At 38.3% G+C, this 24,340-nt stretch overlaps 1 protein-coding gene across 1 annotated transcript in view; it reads right to left on the bottom strand.

The window, feature by feature from the left end:
* SLC28A3 (solute carrier family 28 member 3) overlaps nt 1-23,763 on the bottom strand; it is a 38,075-nt gene extending 14,312 nt beyond the window's left edge. Inside the window, exons 1-8 of the mRNA XM_059492502.1 lie at nt 23,648-23,763; nt 15,929-16,033; nt 11,934-12,016; nt 9,353-9,444; nt 7,772-7,961; nt 5,756-5,900; nt 4,320-4,433; nt 2,871-2,948 (exon numbers count right to left, since the gene is read on the bottom strand). Of these exons, the coding sequence (XP_059348485.1) occupies nt 2,871-2,948; nt 4,320-4,433; nt 5,756-5,900; nt 7,772-7,961; nt 9,353-9,444; nt 11,934-12,016; nt 15,929-16,033; nt 23,648-23,704 (864 nt within the window). The 5' untranslated portion in view covers nt 23,705-23,763. The remainder of the gene's footprint in view (nt 1-2,870; nt 2,949-4,319; nt 4,434-5,755; nt 5,901-7,771; nt 7,962-9,352; nt 9,445-11,933; nt 12,017-15,928; nt 16,034-23,647) is intronic.
* Nucleotides 23,764-24,340: the final 577 nt, after the last annotated feature.

Genomic DNA, 24,340 nt, shown 5'->3' with positions numbered 1-24,340 from the left:
ACCCCTCAGTTTCCTCTAAGTGTATCCCCAGTTACCAGTGCACAGGGCCGCAGTCATTTTCCCACAACCACGAACACTAGGAAGCTTTCATGTGTGTTCACTAATGACATAATGCATTATAAATAAAATCAAGTAACAGAATAGAAAACAACAAACCACTATGTTAGTACAGATCTTTTCAATACGTAGACTCTGTGTCTTTCTAGAGGAGAGCTGATCCTATAAACAATTTTGATAAACATTTAGAAACTCAATTTTGATGATCAGAGCCTTTCACTGAAAGGACAGAGTGCAATTAACCAATACTGTCGTGCTGTTCAACAAGTTAATATAATGCTGCTTTCTCTGGCTTGGTTCCTTGAACCTTTTTCAATTCTGCAGGAACAGTTTGCCATGCAGTAACAGCAGACAGTTTAGTATAGTAAAATTAGTATCTTTCTCCCCTGCCTTTTCTTTTGTTATTACCATACAGAGGAGGAAGTTAAAATTGTTGGCTGCTGTTAACTCCCCTCCTATTTGTGGCTTGATGTTTAACTTTTTCCCTATTTTCCCTTAAATAAGTTGCTATTGAAGTTTAAGAAATAGCCTGCTTTTTCATACACTCCTAAATTTTGACCTTGAAAGCAAAGCTTTTCTCAGGAAACCATAGTTCTCCTGGTGCAAAAAAGAAGCTAGAAATTTAACAGAAGCCTAATTTCATTCTTGCTCAAAGCAAACTTTGTCTTTTGTAGTCAACAGGATAGAAGACTTAATACTAAAAGGTCTTTTCCATTTACTTAAGTACTTGGAAGTGCTTATTTATGTGGGCAAGTGAGTATTTTTTCAGAACTCTGAAACTCTGCATCTGCCTGCCCAAATACATATTTAAAATAAAACTGGTTTATGCATGCAAATATGTGCATTTTTGACTAACTAGTGCTTCCAGAGCCGTGTGCTCAAAGACACTCTGGGACTGATAGAACTTGTCAGAACATATACACAAGTGTGCATATGCACAACTGGGATGTGTCCATCACATGGACACATGGCAGAAAACTGATCTGTCCCTGCATATTGCTGGGGATGCAGTATGGATACAACTGGACTCCGACAGACATATCCTGTCCCTCATCTAATCCCTGAGGAGCTAAGCATTGTCTTATGGACAATGCTTTGAAATATCTTGGGGCAAGATTCGAAGAGCTCATCACTACGTGCAAACCCATAAAATATCTGAAAGACATAAAAAAGCACTTTGGACCAACTAAATGTCTAAATAAATAACAAGTGTTTCAAGAGAGAACAGGCTGCTGTCACTCACTGTTTTTGGAAGAGGGAATTCCCTGTCTAGAGAGGAAGGAGATAGAGCACGTTTTGATATTGCTGTACACTTGTCTGCAATTCTATTTACCATATTTATATTTCATTTACTATACATATATTCTTACATACATGCAGCTCTGGAAACCAACTGGTTTTCTTGTTTTTCAATATAAGAATAATCTACTTGTACCTGTTATAGAAACAAGGTCTAGAAATTCCATGGTTTTGCTGGCTTGAACCATAGGATAAGACTGATATATGTTTTCTGACACAGAAGCAAACTTTTGGCTGTCTAGTCCCTAGTTATGGCTTTAGTACGCAAAGTATTTTGCATTATCAGTGAGTACTCAGAACCACCTTGAAAAGATCATATTCATAAAGCATTGCCAAAAACCATGAGAAAAATTACAGGGGGTGGGGGGGAAGGGGGAGGCAGGGGAGGGGGATGGAATTAAATAATTTCATCCCTAAAACATGTAGTAGAGAAACAAATATTTAAGCACTCAAATAAGTAAAATAAATACCTCCCAAAGTAAAGGTAGGAACACCTGGAAAGTGAAACAAAAGGTACAAAAGAACTACTCTTAAAATATAATTCATATTTATTGACAAAATGCCTAAATTTTTTTTCCTTCTAAAATGTCCTGACTGTTCTTAGTAGCAAGCTATTTTACAGATGGCACCTTCTCTCTCAAGTAATGAAAGAGCGAAGTTTGCAGAGCATCTAGGTTGGAATATCACCACAAGCAAAAAATAAGAAAAGGCATGTAAACCCATGGTCAGATATCTGAAATATCAAAAGAATGATCTCCAAGTAAGTCCTAATACATTTCTCATATTTGTTTGATGTTTCTTTATTTGTTATTTGCGTTGGTTTGTAGTTCCTTTTGCTTTGTATGTTCTTGATTCCAGCCTAAGCAGGCATAGTGGCATGAACTTCTGAGAGCAAAACCAGGAAAGATGCTAGAGCAGATTACAGAGCTCAGAGCAGATAAACTGTATTCCAGCTATTTCCCAATAAGATCTCTTAAGAGAGAGATGGGAAATTCCTCTGTGATCTTAGTAATATCATGTAATTCTTCCTGCTTATGCAGCTTCCAGCTCTTCCCCCAGGCATGAATAAATACACGTCTGGCCTCTCCACTTCTTCAGGGGAAAGTCTGTGAAGCAGTGATCTGTACAGCACTTAAGGGTACAACAGTGTGGCATGGCAGAGCACTTTTAGTCATGGAGAGATGGAGAAGGTAGGCAGGAGGTAGTATTTCTGTCAGTGGCCAGGAACAAGCCTTTTAAACTATTCCTTGTAGAAAAATATTCTGAAGTTCTGTATACATGCAATATATTTTGTTTTAATTAGACTAAATAAGTGCAATCTAACTCAGTATTTGTCAGCGAATGAAAGTGTTCCCAAATTGTCTATTCAGAGTATCACATAATAAGGAATAGTTTACCTGTTGATTTCTCAGGTGACTACATAGGTATCACAAGCCACACAATTAATTTCCCAGCTATACTGTTCTTCTTACCATTGTTTATCTGCCACATAGAGTGTATAGCAACCATCTTACCTTAAAAGCAAAGAAATGATCTGTGTATTTGTCACCAAACACAAACTTGGCACCTGCATCAGAGTACTCCAGAAAAGTCTGGGGACAAAAAGCAAAGTAAATTAGCCATAAGCTCTGGGTACCTGCCAAAACCATACAAAGTACTGCTAGTTATCTTGCAGAAATATGGTGAGGTCCCAGAAGCTTGAGCTCTGATTTGTAGAGTCCAAGCCTTGCTGACTTTATTTGGCTGAACTGAGGGTATCTGCTCTGTCCTGTTGAGTACCCGACACAATAGAGGCCATAAACTACACTGGAAAAAAATTCACTTTTAAATTCCAATACTGTGGTGCACTTCTATGCTCCATCTGACGCAAATAAGTACAATGAATTATATAGCTTAAAATGGAGATTTGACAGCTGAAGTAATGAGTTTTGAAAGGTGTAGCTAAGAGTAGCCTGAAGGAATCTTCTAGTTCAAATTCTGAATTTTTTTACTTCTGAGGAAAATATATGCATTACTGATACAGTTTAAAATGGAGTTAAAGTACAGTTTATAATAGCTACAGTAATTAGTTCTGACAGGATAGACTGTAAGACTTGATAACATGAAGCTATCAAAAGGGGGCACCAGACCTGCTTCACTCAGAGACTGAGAACCTGGTGACAAAACCCAGATGATTCCCACTGCCTGTAGATTAGACAGACATCAGATCTGTGCCTTTACTCCTGCACAGAGACAGTACATTCTGCTCTGTCTGGTTTTACATGTCCTTAATTACATGTGAAGAAAAGCTGTAAGAATAGTATCCGTGAGGTGAAAAGTCTGAAAGTCCTTCAGAATGTACGTCTCTGATGTATATTTTGGATATTGCTTATTCACTACCTTACAGTAACTGACTTTTTAAAAACTTTGTGTCTGCAGGGCTGCCTGCGAATGTATCCTGTCCAGTTTCTAGAGACCCCTTCCAGCATGCAGATTTGGATTTTGCCACCTGTATATAGCTGAATTAATTTTCTTATACATCATGAGGACTATGAAATGTCTCTGATGCCAGGAATGTTGCTGCTCTGAAGATAATTAGGGTTGTGCCCTGAATCCCAAGGCTTTTCAGCATATTGTGTTTATTGCAAGGATGATTTGGAGTTGAGCAATTTCTAAGAGTTCCTATGAGTGCCTTGACACAACCAAAATTTGTGTTTCAAGAATGCCAATTTATAACTTCAGGCCAATGATGGTAAAGCCATTAATAAATGGTATTACTCTGACCATTGTATTAACTGAACAAAAAAAAAAAAAAAGAGAAGGTTGAACTCAGGAAGTCAATAACCTTTCTGAGAATCCATTTTTTCTCAAGAGAAGAAAAAATCAAGGGACAAATGGATCCTTGAACAGCCTGTTTGTATAATGTAAGACTCTCAAGACAAAAAATTGCATTAAACAAGCAAAGATTTTGCTCAATAACTTACCTGGATCTGAATGCCTAGCCAGTTAAGTACATCAAAACCCACTTTGGTCCTCAGAATAAGAATCCCAAGAATAAACTGCATTCCTATTCCTGAAAATACTGGTCTCCAAGCAACCTAGATAGACAGAAAAATAAAGAAACTGCTTGTTATTTAAATAAATAATAGTTTACTTTGGATGTTTGTTTAAATAATGTACAGGGGTAGCCTGACTATACTGCAGAATGGGAGCAGCTGCCAAAACAGGTTGTAGGGGACTTGAATCTTCACATATCTGGACAGAGCATAAGGAGATTTTGCTACAGGGTTTGTCCTTGGGTAATTTCAACTCTGCTTATGTCCCCTAGCTTTAAAGACTTTTGATACTTGAGAACTGCTCAGTTTTATGTTGTGATCCATCTTATAAAGGCAGTCATAGGAGAAACTGTGGCTGCTTATAATGAGTTCCTCTTCACTACACTGATGATTCCTGTTCTGCTGCCTCAGAAAACAGCTTTGTTTTGTGAAAATTGAATCAAATCACTTACAAAACAAAGAGTTATGATGGCATTCTCTAATTTAATCAGATCATATTTGAGTAACACAAACCAATTAGTTGCAATGAGGGCTCATGGGAGAGCACAAAGCATTTCGAGTATGAGTTTCACCTCAGTTGGGGACAGCAGCTGTTGCAAAGGATATGGCAAGTTCATTAGTCCTTGTTGAGATGACTTCACCTGTTAAGAAAGTCTCAGCATTGATGGAAGCCATGGTAAGTATTGGGAAAACTTGGTGACCTCGACAATGTATGTATGATTAAAGAAAGAATGCAGAGGTATATGAGGCATGCAAACAGAAGTAAAAGCTGAAGTGGTAATTGTGGTGACTGAATGAAGCCCTTTGTAATACCACAGCAAAATAGAGTGGACATTTCTCATGGAAAATTAAAATAAATGGCATTTTTGAGCCTATGGGAGTGGAGGAGCAAAAAGTGAGGACATCAGCTTAGCCCCAGCTGCTGAATTTGCAGTGGAAAATGAGCTTGTGAAGGGCTAAGAGCTATATAAGTCTATCATATCTCTGGTTCCAGGCAATTTGTACTGATGTGATAACAATGTCCTCAAATAAGTGACTGTGATGTGCTGAGGACTGTGGTGAGGCTCCTGTGGGTGAAAGCATGGAGAAGTTTCCAGTTTGAACTGTATCAGAGCTGGAACAGAAGGTGGACAGTAGGTTCCCAAATAGTGAGACAGGTGTTGGTACAGCCCCATACATGGTCCTCAACAGCAAAATTACTTTCCTCAGAAATTAAACACAGTGCTTGGCCTCAGGCAAGGCTATATTCTTACTTTCCCACATTCTGTTACTCTTACTAGGTTTGGTGCTAGGGTAGGGGAATAGCTTTTTAGATACAGAATAAAAAAAAATCCCAAAAGGTGAATCATGGAATAAATACTCACTTGGGTTGGATATTTGGAAAAGATAAGCATCAGGATGACATACATCACAAGCCCACCAAAAGAGATTAGCTGACGGGATCCTCGTTTCGTCGTGTCAAAGATGAGCCAGCAGATGATCATTATAATAAGAGCTGCACACAACACCCTAAGAAATAAAAAGCATCACGATATCCTGAATCAGATGTTTGGGATAATCATTTCCCTTCCCATACCCAGAACATTTACATCTCTGTTTGTGAATAAACTCTTTGCACAATGTATTGCACTGAAACTGTAGCTCTACACAAGCAAGAATCTGCCTTTGCTGATGTGCCTCTGGCAATATCCCTTGGTGGCATCTGGAAGAAAAGTATGGGAGGAAACCCAAAAAAACCATGAGTGACTCTAGTCTGAGTGGTATTTCTATTAAATGAAATGTGATATCTTCCTTTCTCACTTCGTCTTTCTTTCCTTTCCCTTCCTTTTCTTTGTTGAATCGTTAGTTCTGGGCAAGAGAGGCTGTGGTATTTATAATTGCGCTGTGCTGTTTAGCTGGTGTGCCTATGAAACACACTCTACTGAGGAGCAGGTTATAAACAGCTCTTTTCTTTGTAACCATTTGTAGTCTGTTCAGCTATCTCAAAAACAATGACAGGTATTTCTGTGTTTCAGTGTTTCTATGGTTACCACTATCAGAACCACATTAAGCTTATTTATTGAAGGTAATTATTGTAACAGTCTGGAAGGCAACACAATACATCATCCCTATACAGAGAGGAAGCACTGTCCCAGGTCATTAATGCTAGTTTTGTCTAAGAGTAAGGTTTCACTGATTTTGGTGGCACCTAGATACATAAGTTTGATCTTTAGATGGGGATTAAAAACATTGCAAGCGAATTCCTCAAAATGGCTTGGCCATTGCAATGCTGAGTAACCCTTCCTACACCTGAGAGACTTTCTCTCTGTTGGAAGAAAACAGTTAAGCACCTAACCTGTGATATGTACAATTTAAAGACTGCAGCCCAGGTAATACAGCACTCACTGCCCCCATTTGTTCCATCTGTTCCTCAGGGCTCTCCTGTTCCTTTTGCTCTTTCTCCCAGAGAGGCTGCTAGATCATCGAATGGAAATGCCTCTGTGTGACTGCTCTGTAATATGGCTGCTGAGCAGAAGGACCACAATCTTTAAAACAGCTTTCTTAGCAAAGCCATTTCTAAATCTGAAGAACAATCTAGGACATTATCCTGAATTGAGAATGACTCTTCCTTAAAACTCTTTCTTTCTCAGCTAGTAGGTGACCAAGCTGAAATAGATGGTAGCTGGCCAATTTTGTTTTTCTTTTTAATGATATTTCATATGGTTTTTTTCGGTCTATGAGACTCCTTTTTCTCCTTATTTTGCCAGGGATAACTTCAAGATCCCCGGTCACTGCTCAGGAATACTTGAAATAAGTGTCTGACAGGTCTAATTATCTACTATATATCTACCAGATGAATGTCTACTATCCCAAAGGATATGTAAGGTCATACAACCTTATTATGACATTAAATCTGGCTGGCAGGTTTTGATTCCTGAAGGTCAAGTAAAAATTTCTAGGGGGATATGTGGAAAAACAGTGTCTAGATAATAGACTCTAATCTTTAGCAGTTTGTAAATGTTAGAATTAAGGTTCACATGAAACTAACAGCTCTGTGAACAGTGAAGAACTTTCTGGTTTTCAGAATGAATGCAAAAGGCAGCAACACACATGAACTTTTGTGAACATACTCTCATTCAACCACAAACTTTTTCCACCTCAATTTGTGGTATTTCTCCTATGCTTTCTGCCAGGACTTTTGATCCCTAGCTACTGCATTGAAATCCTGAATGTGTTTCTGATATTTCCTGGTAAATACTGAATTATTCTGTGATTTTTGTGAGATTTGTGTGATTTACCCATCTCCCTCTTCTTATGGGGAAGTAAGCTGACATAAAATCATAGGGGTAACCTGACTAGTGCATTGTCCTTCTACATAATAGAAAGTAATTAATATTTACCATTTCAGCCAAAACCACTGTTTTTTCAGATATCGGTCTCCAGGGGAAAAGAATGCAGCAATTCTGTCTTCATACTTAGCTATAAAAAAATCCCAGCAGATGAAGAAGATGGCTAGGACAGTGATGACAAAGAGTGGCAAAGCTCTCTGAAAATTCAAAGTGCAGGCTGCAATAACTACTGCCAAATATGCTGTCACAGAAACAAGAACATATATGTCAGTTAGGTTGGTCTTTTTTAAAACAGGATCAAATTTTAAATTTATACGAGGTGATCAAAGTCAGGCCGGTGTTTATCTTTCTGGTGCTTTTCTGGCTCTCAGCCTAAATACTGAAAAATTTTTTGATAGTTTTGTTACTTATGATATGCTCATTGATATGAAAGGTGGCTTGCATTCTGTCAAAGTAGATTATATGTTTTTGCCAAGGTAAGTTCCTATGAAGCACGTTAATCACTCAGAAAAGTGAAACCCATCTACAAGAACTTTTTCCTGTGTAAAAGTTATGAATTAGGAGCATGAGTCATGCTCTTTTTTTTCAAAAGAGGATGAGTTTATCCAATAAAACTAGAAACAACACTATAAACATATGTCATTTGACTGATTTGATGACCTCAAGTAATTGTGAAACTTAAAAATAACTTATTTCATAAAGTATCTATGAAATTATTTATTTGACAGGTTCACTGCACTGCAGCTAACTGCTGGCCAAAAAAAATCCGTTCTTGTAAAGAATGATTGGATTTTATCTGTGGCAAATAAAGAGGAAGGACTACTGATTTTTGTAGTGCAAGTTGGTTTTTATGGAATTAATGAAATCCTGACATATTCTTAGAAGTCACTCACTTTCTGGAGCCAGAATAAATCTGTTCTATGATAAAGCAAGACAAGATTAGTTATGAGGGCAGGATACTCAACATGCAAACAACATTTTATAGCCACCTCCTGGTATACTCATGGACATATTTAAAGTGTCTGTGTTCTCAGTGTTCAAGTAGGATGACCTCAAAAACAAACTTGGTGAAGTAGAAGGGAACAAAACAACGTACAGGCTAATTAGGAAAGGGAGAAAGAAGAATATCTGAATGATTTTGTAGTGCATACTGTCATAAGTATGTCATACATTTACTCCAGAAAAAAATTGCAGTGAATATGGAGTGATATGGGTGAGCAAAGAAAGCTTTCATTTCCAGCCAGATGACTTAAGTTCAGTCCTATTTGGTGCCTGACAGTTTTTAAAGTGATTTCATGATCTTGGGCAAGTTACTGAAACTGTAATTTTGGAGTCAGCTGGTAATGGAGTGGACCCAAAGTCTGAACTATTCTGCTATCGCAAGTGTAATTGCTAGTCAGACTTTAAACATGCTGGAGAAGCAGTTTAGCAAGATTTGTGCTTTTGTTATGTTTGAGAATGCGTGAAGGTTTTGCAATCTGGAATTTTCTCTGTGACTAAATTCTTAACTACTTTGAAATACATCTTTAAAGAGAGTCAAGAGTTTTTATGCTGGACAAAGACAGGGCAGCCTATAACCTCATACAGGTAAATAAATAAGGCTTCAGCAATCCTGGGGGTAATATACTGTACCTGTTATTAAAATTCCGTAGACCACATAATGAATTCTGGTTTTATGTTTCTTGCAAAATTCACAGACTTCATCATACCTTTTTTCTAATTGCCTAGGAAAAAAATCCCAAAAGAATAGACATGTAAGCTTTTGCAGAAGAAAATTGTGTAAATTGGTCAAAATTTCTCCACTGAAGTTCATTGAATTTGGAGAGGATTATATTTGGATCTCGAAGTGCCAAATATAAAGTTCCTTTTGAGAGAGACTTCTGTGGGTCAATATTGGACAGGTGAAAAAGAAAATATGGCAGATATCTAATGGGACAATATGTCATCTACATAACGGGCCAAAGTCAGCAGGCCAGTTCTGCTACCCTCTGAAGTGCAGCTCTTCTGTGAAGAGATCTGTTAATAGGGTTGGTGCAAAGTGAGTGTGTAGTTATAAGATTCAGTGTCCATTACTAGAGTCACAAAATCTGTTAATACAGCCAGCCCAGCATTATGATGTAGAATAGCGGTATTAATGTAACTGTGAAGGCCTAAGGCTGCATTTGTGTGTGTGTAAAATAACCAATACCTATCTAAAACCTTACTACAGCGTGCATAGATGTCTCTGTACCTTTTAAAATTTGGTTGTTATTGCACTAACTTTTCATTTCATCATCTCATGGAAGTTAAAATGGTTTATTATATTTGAATGTCATGCTCTAGTATCAGTTCTTCCAATGATAACATATTTCACTTCCTCGCTAAAGGTAACAGCATGATTTCATGAAGGAGGTCAAAATTTAGGGAAATAGCAGTTAAAGGAGTTAATTCAACAGAGGTTTCCAATGCTAAATATGCTGGTAATGTGGACTTATATCAATTACAGAAGCAGTGGCTAAAAAAACACCTTCGTATTGTGCAAGCTGGAAAAAATTACAGCTATGTCTCTTTCATCTCAGAGGCACTGCTTTAGAGAGGCACATCTCTGAAGCAGTCTCTTGCATTCCCAGTCCATAAAGGCAATGTTATATTTAGAGATGCTAATTATCTGGACTGTACTTGTTTGGAAAATAAATGCAGCTGGACTTAGATGCACACTAAAATCCAGCATGAATACTCTTATTTTCTGCACTCAAAAAAACTCAATTAATGTAAAATAAATTTGAGAGAAACAAGAAATATTAATTTAAATTATATCAGTACACTGAAGAACAGAGCAGGAGCACACACCTTCACAAGTACAGAGAGTAATAGGTTCTCGGAGAAATCCTGATTGCTTTTGATGCTTCAATTTCAGTTCTGGGAATTCCCGTAGCTTCACAAATCAGAGCACTTTTTTTCTAACTTGTAAGAACATTAGGTTATCTACCCAATCTCAGCAGAAAGATTAGATACAACAGGAAAAGGAAAAAGGAGAAATGAGTGACAAATAGATGAAAAAGGCAGCTACTTTATCAAATTTATGGTTCCATCACCCAAGAAAAGGGAAAAAAATACTGTTACTGCTACTTATGAGCCCTTTGGGATTTAAAATTCTTACTTTCAGATTACAATTTTTTGTAATTTCTTCTTTTATCTAACATCTCTCTCTCTCCTTTTTACTTTAGTAATTTAGGCTTTTATGACTTTGGTATCACAATATCTTAAAATATTTAAGCACAAAAGTAATGTTCTGAAAAGTGGCAGAAAAAATATGTTCCTTATGAAATTTGGTTAATTTACTAAGGAAACATTCTTTTCTAAAACCTGATCCTATAGGCTTGAAATATAACTGAAGATGTTGAAAAAACAGATCTCACTTTAGCACATTAATGTAAAATATTTATATATGTCAAAACTATTCTTGCTTGCATTTTGTAACTCAGAAATCAATTTTCTGTTGTGCATGCACTTAAGTGAATGCTAAAACTTTGCACTTGCAGTGAATCTGTGTTATCAACAGACTGATCTTTCAAAAGGGCCATGTCTTAGACTGCAGGCTATTCAGTACTATCTGTTGAAAGAAATCAGTGACACACATGAACATTTAATATGATTTTAAGTAATTGTGTCTTAACTTTTTTAATGCCTTAAAACAGGGTTTACAGTTTTCACAGAAGTACCTAATCCTCAAGTAAAATGTGGATGTGTGCTTTCACTCTGTGATAGCTTGGAAGTAGAGCAAACACAAAGCAAAACTTTTGTTCCATTAAAATGGCTTTCTTCACAGCTGTTCTGTTCCTACTTTGTGCTGGAGCAAATGGCTATGCAGATGAAAGACACTAGTGAATCTTCAACTTCCTAAAAGAGACCACTCGTTAAGACCTCTGTGTAAAAGACATTGCTGTAGAAATATTGGAAAAGAAGTTATTGTACAAGAAAAGAAATATTGCTCCCTTAATTTGCCAGGCTTTAAAAGGATAGTTCCACAATCACAGATATCATTTGTAAGGTAAAATAATTTTAAACAAGCTGCGTTTCTGTATTACAAAAATTGCTAGGCAATACAAAGGTCTGTGTAGCATAGGGGCATGGCAGTGAAATTTAGAGCTGTCACTCCAGAAGCATAAACACTGGCAGCTTTTTGCTTAGGCCAGGATGGAGTGGAAGACGTGCTCAGCCAAAAACACATTACCCTTTCAGGCGCGGTTGCTCATCATCCACGGAGGCACGTTTGTTTTCATGCAGATCACTCTCAATATTGATGTATTCATCCCCCTGGAAAGCAGATCAGTGTTGAGGTTGTCAGAAGGGTTTATGCTTCTTAGTTAAGGTGCAAAAAAGCATCCCCATTGGCAGCTAGCTGAAGCGGCCTCTAGAATTTCCTGCCTCCACTGCATTCATGGCTCCAGCACTCCCACTGCCACCAAATCTGTGAGCAGTGTTTAGACCAGCTGAGGAGTTTCCCAAGCCATCCATACCATTTTTCAAAAGGGAAACAAAGGAGGGAAAATTGCCAGCATTACTCAGCATTGAAGAGGGCAGGGCCTCATAGCTGGAGGCCCTGTACTGCTTATAGGTTGAAAAGGGCAAGCTGTGAATTAGCCAGCTTGCCCAGCACCTCCAACAGACACCCCCAGGTTTTGTTGCTTGTCTCTTTGCAGAACTTGAATATGATGGAACTTTTGTATATGGAGACTGGTTAAACTGAGCAATGCTCAGTGTTTTAAAAATTTAACTAAGCTGAGAATATTATTCTTAAGAAAAATTGTTGCCCAAGTCCACATAATCATGGTACTGTTAAAGCCTTTGTATGACTACAAGCTGCCCTGCACGCTGTCTGGGCACTGCCTTGAGGGCCAGGAGGGGCACAGCCCCGAAGCTGCTCAGCACACCCGTGGGGGCAGTCATGCCCACGCTGCACCTCGTCCCCCGTCTCACTCCAGTGGGGCACAAGGATGGAGCTTGTCCCATGGCTACTTACCTCCATGCTCATGGTGGGGCCTGCAGAGTGGCCAGGGCCTGGGGCAGGCGACCATTGTGTTCAAAGACAGCAGCGTACCTGCATGTGGCACTCACGCCTCTCCCTTTGAGCACCGTGACCGGCTGAGCGGCCTGGAGTGTCTGGCCATGACCAGGGTGATGACAGTCCTGGCCTGGCCTGGCAGACATGTCCTACCCACTTCACAAGAGTGGCCCACAGCACTCAGCCACTTTTGGAGCAGTGACAATCTGCAGGTGAGTTTACCTTTTGTTATTTTGTCACTTTAGTTTACGGTAAGTCAATTCTCTAGTCTGTTGTGGAAAGCAAGGCCCACCACAGACCTTGCTCTGGCCCCTGCATTCTGGCTGTCTGTCCTGCTGCAGGTCCTGCCAGAAGCTCTGGAAAACTCTCAGTTAGTTGCCAGGGAGAGACTTGAACCACAGAGTCATGGAATGGCCTGGGTTATAAGGGACTTTAACGATCATTAAAGATCAGAGTCCCATGGGCAGGGACACCCCACACTACACCAGATTTCTCAAAGCCCCAACCAATTTGACTTTGAACACCTTCAGGTGCATCCACAACTTCTCTGGGCAAATTATTCTGGATCTCATCATCCTCACAGCAAAAAATTTCTTCCTGATATCTGATCTAGACCTACCCTTTTTCCATTTAAATCCAGTCCCTCATGTCCTATGACTACATGTCCCTATAAAGAGTTCCTCTTCCTTATTTTTTGTGAGCTCCCTGTAAGTGCTGAAAGACCACAGTGGGACCCTGGAACTTCTCCCAGCTGAACAGCCACATTTCTCTCAGCCTGTCAAGTATCTTCAGGCTTTAATGATCTCAAAGGCAGAACCTAACACAAGGTGAGACCAGGGGAATATATACATGGATGCTGCTGTTTGTTCTCCTAGGCAAAGCTCAGCAAAAGACCAGCAGGAGTCTGTTGGTCCTCTTGACTGCAGTTTTTGCAGGGTGTTATGGAGCTGCACTGCAACATATGACTGCATCTTCACTAAACTCAGTTTCTTTGGCTCTTTGGTCTTGACTGTGAAATAAACCTGAAAAATGCCTACTAAGTTACTTTTGGTAACTGGCAGTACTCTTCTCAATGGATGTACTTGGTAGGCTTCTTATCTGAGGGACATTGAGTGGTGATAATATGTAAATATTCCTGAGACTAAATTTGGAATATATTGCATACCAGCGCTTCTCACAGATTTTTCAAACCTACATTATAAAATCCAGAGAGTCCCAGCCCTCTGGGTGGAAGCGCCATGCTTTCACGTTTGCAGGCAGCTACACTCCCTTTGGCGCTGTGTTGACTCTCCTGGTCACAGCTTGAAGCTCATGTCCTACAGATATTGCTTTCAACCCCACCATCATTCCCACTGCCACCACCTCTTGCACTGCCTAGGCCAGGTCATGCTCTTCTATCTCTTTTCCCCATGCCACAACATACTCCCTGTGCCTGGATCACCCACAGCCTGAATTCTGACTCTCTGAATTTCTGAAATATATGGTTTGTTTTGAGAATATAAGCTATTTTTTCTTTTGAAAATACAAATACAAAAGCATCAATCTACATATTTTCACATTGTTCACAACGTATTTAATATGTTTAGAATACTACTATGTCACTCTTGTCACAAATGCTTTCCTACAATGACATTAAAATGTGAGAAAATCTGAAATCAAAGACAACTTTGTGTGAAAGTTGTCACTTACAAATACAAAAGGAAATTGGAGAATGGATGCAAATCCCTTTTATTTTTTTCATGGCCAAACATGATACCAGGTCTGGCTCATGCAGAGTGTTGGCCCTTGCTGAGAGTTACCTAAGGGCTATGTGGAGCATGTAAACTTCTGCAAGCAAAGGGAGACACTGCTAAGTCCATACTGTAAAGACCCTCAAAATAAATTTTTATGCCTCCGTCACAGTGTACCAGAGAAATTGCTGGTGCAAATATACACATCTCTGATACTCTTGCACCAAGTAGTGGCAGAATGTTTTCAAATGAACTTTTCCAGTGGGAAATTGGTTTCTCTGATAAAAATAAAGCTTTCATAGATGTCAGTACTTTTCTCCAATTTTCTACAGTTTCAATCAGTTCTGAAAGTCCTTTTTGATTTATTTTTGTTGGGTTTTTTTGTTTTGTTTTAACAATTTCCTTTTCCCCAACTTTTTTGAAGATGAAGGTATAGACACTATCTACCACCAATCTCTCCTAGGATCTCAGCTTCCAATCTAGTTTACAGGAGTGCTTATCTGGACAGTCTAAGTGATTATTTCGCTCACTGTATATCTGAAATTAATTCAACTCTGAGAGCAGAGTCATTACTTTGCACCATGCCTTGTTGCCTCTGACCATATTCAAGAAAACAATAGAAGATAGAAATGGGTACCCACTGCATCAAGTATTTCTTATATGCTGCTTTGAGTACCATTACCAAACTTGGCAAGTAGATATGATTACAACAGAATAGAATTTTTAGAGTAGCAAGTTATTTCTGGAGTGAGGATGTGAAAATATTAATACCTAACAATGGTGAAATACCTGTGGATTTTTTTAACCTGACTCTCATGTTTTCATAGTGGGATACTCAGTATATGGGCTTAAACATACATCCAGTCAAAAGAAGTCAAAATAAATGTGCTTATTATTACAGTAATCTGCATTGTGCTCTCTTCCTCTCTGGTCAGTTTTACACAGGACCTATTTCCTCAAGTTTGTGTTTATCTGAAATTTTCCCTATTTAGGATGTTTATTTAATAATCCAATATTAATTTATTATTAGATATTTAGTAATATGAATTCTTTGTCTGACTGAAGGATTCATCTCTAAAATCAATGATTACAGATTCTCTTTTTTCACCTTCTTATGAGAAAATGGGGCAACTCTGGGGCAACTCCTAATCCAGTCTTCCCCTTGATTACCATTTCTGGTGCCTCTTTTGTATTGTGTATGAAGCTATTATGACACTGGAGTACATTTTTTCTGAACCCTACACATGCATTTTTTTTTCTTTAATGTATTTTTTGAGAATAGAACTTGTCTGTCTGTTTATACATTTTAAATTATATTCAGATTTTGTTAGAATATCTGCCTTGGATATACTAATACATTGCTGACATTAACTTTGAAGTTTACTAATTTTCATTAGGTTATTTGGAAGAAAGAAAAAAAAAGAAAAAACATACCTGATTAATATGCACTGTTCCCTTATTTTGTGAATTCTTGATTGTCTGTGAATTGTCTCCAAGGCCTTTCAGATTTGTATCATCCACACCATCATCACTGTCATTCTAGGACCAGAAATTACATTGGTTCAAATAAGAAGCTGAAAGCCTTTCTTGTGTGCAATAAGAACTGATTTATAATCTGAGGCCTGGGCTACCATGGAAGCAAGTGAGTGGGTGACAGGAAATGGCCTCAAGTTGCACCATGAAAGATTTAAATTAGATATTGGGAAAAATTTCTTCACTGAAAGGGTGGTCAGGCATTGCAACACAGGGTGCCCAGGGAAGTGATAGATTCATGCCTGAAGCGTTCCCAAAACCTGTAGATGTGGGACTTTGGGGACATGGTTAATTGGTGAACATGGTGGTACTAGATTAATGGTTGAATTCAATTACAGGTCTTCCAGTATCTAAATCTTTGTACAATTCTCTGGGCTACTTTACCACAACAGGGAACCCAAAACTTGGTGTGCAAAGCTCGGCAGTTCAAGTCCCTGCACTACTGCACAAAGGTGCCTTGGCCATGAATGGTGCTCAACTAATGAATCTGCTTTTTTCTTGACTAAAGTCACATGTCTCCCACAGTGAATTGTCCTGCCCATTTCCTCAGGACTGGTTCAACAAGTTGATAAAATTCCAGGCCTTCTCCTCACCAAGGGCAAAATGGACTATTTGGGGCCTTCCTCAATTGTTAGTAGCTTTGCTCCAGTATTTGTGCTCTTTACACAGACAGAATAAATGTGAACGTGTACTTATATTACTCAAAGAATAAAACACTCAGGGCGTCTTTAAAGAGAGGAGTTAGCTTTATCACATTAATCCTCTGAGTTGTACCTTTTATCAGAGAGATGATGACAGCCATAACCAGCCCAATTAATTTTAATTTTAAAAATAAATCCTGAATCTCCATTTTCTTGTTTCTTAATGTTTTGAAGGATAAATTAACTCTTTTTAATGGTCTGAGAACATCTGGTTTTGTAAGAAAGCTGTCTAAACAAAACTTCAGATAACTTACATCTGCAATTGTTGTGAATGTTTTGTATTTAAGTGGTTTCTTATGGCAGCAGTTACAGTATGATAATTTCACTGGGCTTTAGTGCATGAAGTATCTCATTATTTACATGGTAATAAACTCAGTAAATTAGTATCTACAATTAAAACAATCACTTTCACATGAACAATACAAAATAACCTGAATCATACTAAATTCATAAAAACTTCTAAAGACAGAAATAAGCAGTACTACTAGAAATAAATTGAATTTCGCCTTTTTGCAGAAACATGCCCTTAGAAGCAACTAGAACAATGCTTACTAACACTTTTCCTTAAAGATACTTTGCCTCTAAACATCACAAAAAAAATCTGTTTCAGTCAAAGTGTTTTTGTAACTTTTTGTGTCTCAGAGAAGAGAGAGTCACAGGAGGTTTTTTATTCAAGTGTTGGGGTCTTGATACATTAGTTTCCTCCCTTCTAGGTGAAGACTATCTTTTCTTTCGCTTAAGAGAGACATTTCTGTTTCAGAAACACTTATCACTTGTTTGCCTGCTAACCATACTATCAGAGGGGTTTGTTATAGCTGCCCCTGCAGCCAGCAACAAACAGAACTACTGAACACTCCATGCAATTAAAAAAAAGTCACAAGAAGCAGAGATTAACTGTAGCATTGAGATAGATTAAAAATACTACAGAGGACAGCATTGCAAAATCAAAATGCAAAGTGTTCTGTAATTCACATACACCCACCCTCCCACACTCCTGAGAATGCTGTCTTTCAAGAGTTCTATACTTGTTGCTGAGGTAGAAAAAGTAGAGATTTCCTGGAATTTTTTCAGTAAATGTGTGAAAAATAATAATTATGCAAGTTGCTGTTCATGAAATACACAAGTAAAGGATAATCTATATTGGAAGACACCTCTAGAAGTCACTTTGGCGAACCCACTGCTCAAGTGCAATAATTACATAAGAAGTTCCATTTATAGAATAATTAAAATATATGAATGTATGAGTAATGTAACAAAACCATTAAGAGCATCACACAATTGCTGGAACTCAGTAGCCCACGCTGCAGATTGATAGAATTGTGTCTTTCTCTGTGAATTTTAAAAGTTGCTATTTCAGCTGATTATATCACATTTCTGGATTATTACTGATTCAGTAGAAACTGGTTAATTACTATTGATAACACATTTACTCTAGTAAGATTTCTGTTGACTAGAAGAGTCTTTGAATGAGTGCCATGAAGCTGAGTAGTTTCCTTATTTCACAGGTGATTTTTTAAGAACTGTGTCTTCATTCTCCCCTTTACAGAATTTTTTGTTTTGTTTGGTGAAAACATTTTATTTAACCCTACTGCTTTAAGAAAAAAATCTATTTTTAATTTCTAATAAGAACAGAAATATTCAAGTGACAAATAAAATTACCTATTCCCCTCTCCTGCCTACTTAGTATCTGAGGTACTGAAGGAACGCCTCAACAAAATATTGGTCTGTGCTTATCACCTATTGTTGCCGATTGCTATAGGTAAGCAGCTCAGCACAGGCAGAAAACTTCTACCTCATTTACTAGTATCCTTTTCAACTCCCTGTAAATGTCTGGAGAACAAAACAGCGCAAGAGAAACTGGGAGTTCAGGCCTTAGGAACTATAGTTAGCACAATCCTCTTATGAGCACAGGCCAGTACAGCAGCATGTGAATTCACTTCTGAACCTACTCAACATCCAGGTGACATGAGAGAGCAGGAAGTTCACAGAGAAGCCTCAGAAAAATTCTCTTTGCTTTAGTACACAGTTGAAGGATTACAGAATTGGCCCATCTATTTTGAACGCTTGTAATATGACAACTGTTTTGAAACCTTGTTTCTGCTTTCACAAACTGCTTTACTTTAAGAGCTTGGATTCCCCTCTTGTAAAATACTTGATTAAGTGACAAGGACATAGCTGTGTCAACTGCTATGCTCTTTCAATATTTGTTTAGTTCCCTCTTGACGAGCTGTTAATTCACCTACATTCACAACTACATTCATTCACCTAATTCCACAACTACATTCATTGATCTTCCCTGCCATCTCCTCCTTGATTTTGAAGTAGAATGGATTTTGCAAAGGGCTGTGAACTTCGATTGTGTTTTTAACAATAGTAGCCACTCTGGAGTAGATAGTGTTATGTTAGCTCATGCTAGTTAGGGAGGAAAATAGGATGGCCAACATGACATTGAGGCAGCTGCTTAAACTGTTTATGGTTTAAGGGTGGGTTCTTACGTTATGTTGGAGATTAGAATCAAGATACTCAAGGAACTGACTGGAAAACAGATGCTTCAGAAGAAAATAGTTCGAGTTATAATGTCGGATTCTGCTGCATCTCAAGAGATTTTTTATTGTATTTGCCCAGCAGAAGCGAAGCCATCTAGTTTACAGTTTAAAACTCGCTTTTCTTTAACATTCAGCTACCCTGAACACCATTCATCTAGGTTTTCCCTAATGTACTATCTTTTGTTAGCCAGTGCCATGATTCTGGAGTTTAAATGCATTTTAAATATTGTGGAAGAATTTATTTAAATTAATAATCACAGCACTCATAAATACCTGTCGAATTATAAAACTCAGTCTACAAGGCAGGAAGGATGAATGTTCATTATCCATGTACTAAACTACGGCAAATGAGTTGTATAAACAACAGATAAGATAAAGGTTCTGCCAGATATAAATTTAGCAGGCTACATCGTCGTGGGCTGTTTTGAAAAGGACTGTAAATAGAACTCCCCACCTCTGAGTACATCGTTGTTTCCTTAAAAAATTTTAGGTTTTCAGGGTAGGATAGGTGGCTATTATCCTGAAATGCAGGGGCTTTTTTAACAACAACAACAACAACAACAAAAACCACCAAAAAACAAACTAACTAAAAAAAGTATGGCTTTGGAAATCAAGTTTTGAAAATGTGGAAAAGGATTACATAATTTCCTGTCTGGATCTGGTTAAATAATGCAGTGCAATGCCACCTTCATTTCTAAGGGTAAACATAACAGGGATGCTCATGAATATAAGTTCTGAATAACATCTATAGTCTTAATTAACCAACCACACAAGAGTATCTAGGAAACGGTGAAAAATAGGAATAAACAGAAATTGTACTTTTTAGGATATGCTTTAAGCTTGTTTGAATGAAATGGATGCACGCCTTATGGCAATACAAATGTCCTATGCACTGTGAGCAAAGGACGGAATATTAAAAGGGCTCCTTCCTCAAGTCAACTTCTTAAAGAGTGCCAAGTCAACTTCTTAAGAGTGTTTCTGTACCTTATACAGAAACAGGTACAGCTGTTTAATGCACTAGGGATAGGAGGCCAGTGAACAATAAATATTTATTAGCTGTTATCTTCCCTTTGCCCTGTATTTATGTTTCCCTCTGTGTTGCTTTTAACTGTAGGGCAGTTTATTCATCCCACCAACTGTTCCTTTTTAAGACGCATCTTTTATAATTCTTTATGGAGTAAGTGTGCCTTGATGTTTTATGTTATCAGAGATCTGAATCATCAGAACTGATTAGATAAAAGTTTTGCCTCTTTAATGAGGGCTAAAGACAAGCTAGGTAAGTGCAATCTCAGTTTTAGGGTTATTATTAGTGATACAGTTTTGGAGCAGGAAGCTGTGGGCACGTGTAGTGGTCCTCCAGCCAGCCAGTGCCATGTATGAGAGGTTGACTGAACCACCTTGAAGGCAAGAGACACAGCAGCATTTCCACACATTATGTAGGACATTATTGTAGCTATAGATACACAATCTGTTACGCTGGTACATAGATGCTTAGCAGGAACAATTTTCTGAATTGAGGATAATGATTGATCTAAGTTCCTGAAATTACACAACATTTTTAAGATGTAAAAAAATTAACAATCTGAATTATAAACAGTGCAGCAATCTATAGATTGTACCTATGAGGCAGCATCCAGAGCAGGCAACTTTAGCATGTAGGTCTTAACAACTGCATTGGATTTTATTAAGTTAAATACTTTATTGCTGAAGGGTAGGAACATGGTAAGTAAAACTGGCAGTATGGGTAAAGAAAGCTATGTATCTTCTTAAAATGCATAGAAAAAGCTCACCCATTGTATTACACCAAGATGGTTGTGGGTAATTGAGATATTCCTAATATCAAAAAGAGAGGGACAAAGAGGGAAACTGCAGAGGTGTACGTTTGGGATTTATCGTCTGTTGTCTTCTGATATAATTTTGAGCCATTAATAAGGAGGAAAGTTGCTTCTGAGTCTCCCAGGTACTGGCATTATCACAAAGTAACAATGCAGGACCTGCAATTTCAACATTATGCTCAAGTGGAAACTGCATAGTGCACAAAAGAAGTAGCTGGTATTTTGCAGAACCAGGCATTTTAAAAAATGCAATTAATGGTATTAATGTAACTTCATGCTGCATGGATGCAATCCTGTCTGAAAGTTAACATTTGTTAAATGAGGGTGTACCACACTACCATTGAAAATGGTGATGCAGTGAAAATCCTACCACAGTACAAATGAATGTGTGTGTTTACATATCAATAGCAACTGAGATTTTGAGAAGAGCTCATAGTTATTGCTCTTTGACCATTTGTGCAAATCAAAAAGCAGACTACTCTATATTACAAGTTCTTCATCCCTTAAGCATCCCTTTTCAACAGAAAGAACAGTGCTTCTCATTCTTGACTTAATAAAGGTCTGATATGTGATCCTTTATCGATCATTTTTTAGCTTTGAGCTGCTTTGTATTGCATTCAGAGCTGTTTTACTAACTTGGTCTACTTTACAAATGGTCTAACTCGGATTTACTTGTCTGTTACTTTATCCCTATGTGCATTAATCATTAAGTGGTTCAGGTGTATCTGAAGGTACCTATGGATACTTAAAATGGTACCTACACAGATACTTAAAATTGTTTAAATTAAACCTTTTCCAGAACACTTTTTTATTTTGTGGTTTAGGTAAGATACTCATGGCTTAATATATAAAGACCTATTTATTTCGGAGGAATTAAATGTTCACTCTTTGTGCAAGGAAAGCTTAAACACAAGAAATAGTGGGACATGATGAGACTGTTCAGCTTTTAGGTAGTTCACAGTGGCTTTTACTATGATTTGTTTATATACAGAACTTTACCTATTTCCTTCTGTGTCTTATTTTTTCTAGGGAGTGACTTACATATTTAAACAGAGATAAGACATTGTAGAAGTAAATAAAAATGGTCCAGGTAAGCTAGCTGCGTAAGGCAGAGGGTTAACCCGGATCACTATACTGTGCTACACAGATCTCTGAGGAAAAAGGTGATTTTCAGCTTATGCCATTTAAGAGAGTTCAACACCGAGCTTTTGCAGCTAGGGACTTCTCCTTTTTGAGTTTGTAAGTACAGATTTAGGAAGCGGACGACACTAGTTTAGTCACTTATTTCGTGTGAAAACACCTCTTATCTCGCTCACTTGAACTGAGGGAGACTCAAGTTCAAATTTCTTATCCATCTGCTCCGAAGCACAGACGAGTTGAGAGCACTCTGATTACTCAGGAGAAAGGCCTAACCCTGGGCTATCATGTTTTAAGAGTTAATTCTCTTGCCTACATTCTGTAAATATTCCCTGACAGGCTTCTCTGTCCGAATACGCAATGAATAAATATACAGAGCAGCTGAATGTCCGTGATGTTATGTAATAGTTCACATGCTTAACATCTGCAAAGCCCCTTCCGTGTTATTTGGATAGCGCCGGCAGATACCCACATCAGCAACACACTTCCTGCTAAGCTGAGATCAGGAGCAGCGTAAGGATCGGAGACTGCAAAGGAGAGCAAGGAGCTGCTTTGTTCATATAGCCTTCTTCAGAGTATTTCACAGCCACTGTCTCTCCCCGACTTATTCTACTTTCAGCAAAAAGTACAGAGAGCCAGCCCGGCTGCGGGTTCGCAAGTTTTTGTTTGTGTCTGCTCTAATTCCAGTGAAAGCACAGGGATGCTGGCCACCAGGAAACAATAAATAAATACCTTTGGTGGTTTTTTGTTGGCTTTTTTTTTTTTTTTTTGGTGGTGTTTGTTTGTTTGCGGGGGCTTGTGCTTCCGCTTATGAAATCTGCGTTTTTTAAACGCCTGTTAATACTACTTTATTCCTAGAAAATGCAAAAATCATCTGGGTGGGCTCCTTCTCTTTGTGCTCTTCTCGAGAGCAGAAGACAATTGTGAATACTTTATGCATGGAAGAATGTTATGCCCCACTATGTTACATTATTACTTTATAATTTTTCTCATATTATTGAAATACATTGCTTTGATGAGTTATGCGTCTGCTGCATAATGCTGACCTTCTCTTCAACAGAATTGTAAATGACCTATCCTCAGAAAAAATCAGCAACTGATAGAGCAGACGGGAGCCAGCTGAGAGATCCACCAGCCTATGTAATGTCACCAAGTCAGGACACTTTTCAAAGCTAGCTGTACACCACTGAGGAGAGCGTATTCTTGAATAAGTCAATTGTGCTCAGCTTTTTTTTCACAAAAGCCGAGTACTTTGGCAGGGTATCAGCACGTAGAATGTTGTAAAATACCTGCAGGCAGAGGGAAGAAAATGCTTCTTCTTTGTTCGGGGTTTGAATTCAACATTGCTCAATGATTTTAACTCCTTCCTCTTCCCCAGAAAGCAAAGGAAACCAAACTTACCTGGAAGGCCAAATTGTGCACTCCTGGGTGATCACGGTTGGTCTCCGTCAGCTCCATGTGCCTGGTATGGAGTTTTTGGGTGAACGTTGGAATACTGGAAGCTACTTGCAGCACAGGACAGAATCAGCCAGGACCTGGTTAATCCATCCACAGGACCGGTACTACTTAAAGTCAAGTTAGGTGGAGGCGTTCTCAGGTTACCCTTACTCCCACTTAGCTCCACCTTCTCGCTCTGCTAGCGCAGCCCCTTTTGGCCGGCCTGGTAAACGGCCTTCAGACACAAGAATGGAGGACACCTGCAGCCCAAAAAACATAGTTTACACAGGCAAATGTGTGTACTTATATGACTTCTGTCTTTCCTCACTTGTGTGGGATGAAAACGTCCATATACAGATTTTGAGAGGCCAACAAATTTTTGTCCTTTTTTAACAGGTTCTCTCAAGCCATTATTTTTGTGACATTATGGTACCTTTATTTTTCATAGTAGCTGGGGACTTCACCTAGCAGGAGAAAAAAACGAGAATGTGAATAACACTCAAAACTCTGACAAGTCTGGTAAAGCCATGCTCAGTTGGCATCTTGTATTTCATTGCACAGAGTCTTTTGATTATCTGTCCACAGATTACTCCCCTTTAACTGAAGAGTATTTATTATACTTTTCAGGCTTGCTATTTGCAGTATTGAAAATAGGTG

This window comes from Ammospiza nelsoni, chromosome Z, assembly GCF_027579445.1.
Source record: "Ammospiza nelsoni isolate bAmmNel1 chromosome Z, bAmmNel1.pri, whole genome shotgun sequence".
Taxonomy (NCBI): domain Eukaryota; kingdom Metazoa; phylum Chordata; class Aves; order Passeriformes; family Passerellidae; genus Ammospiza; species Ammospiza nelsoni.
The sequence above is the reverse complement of the archived record's forward strand: the minus strand, read 5'-3'. Positions and strand labels throughout refer to the sequence as shown.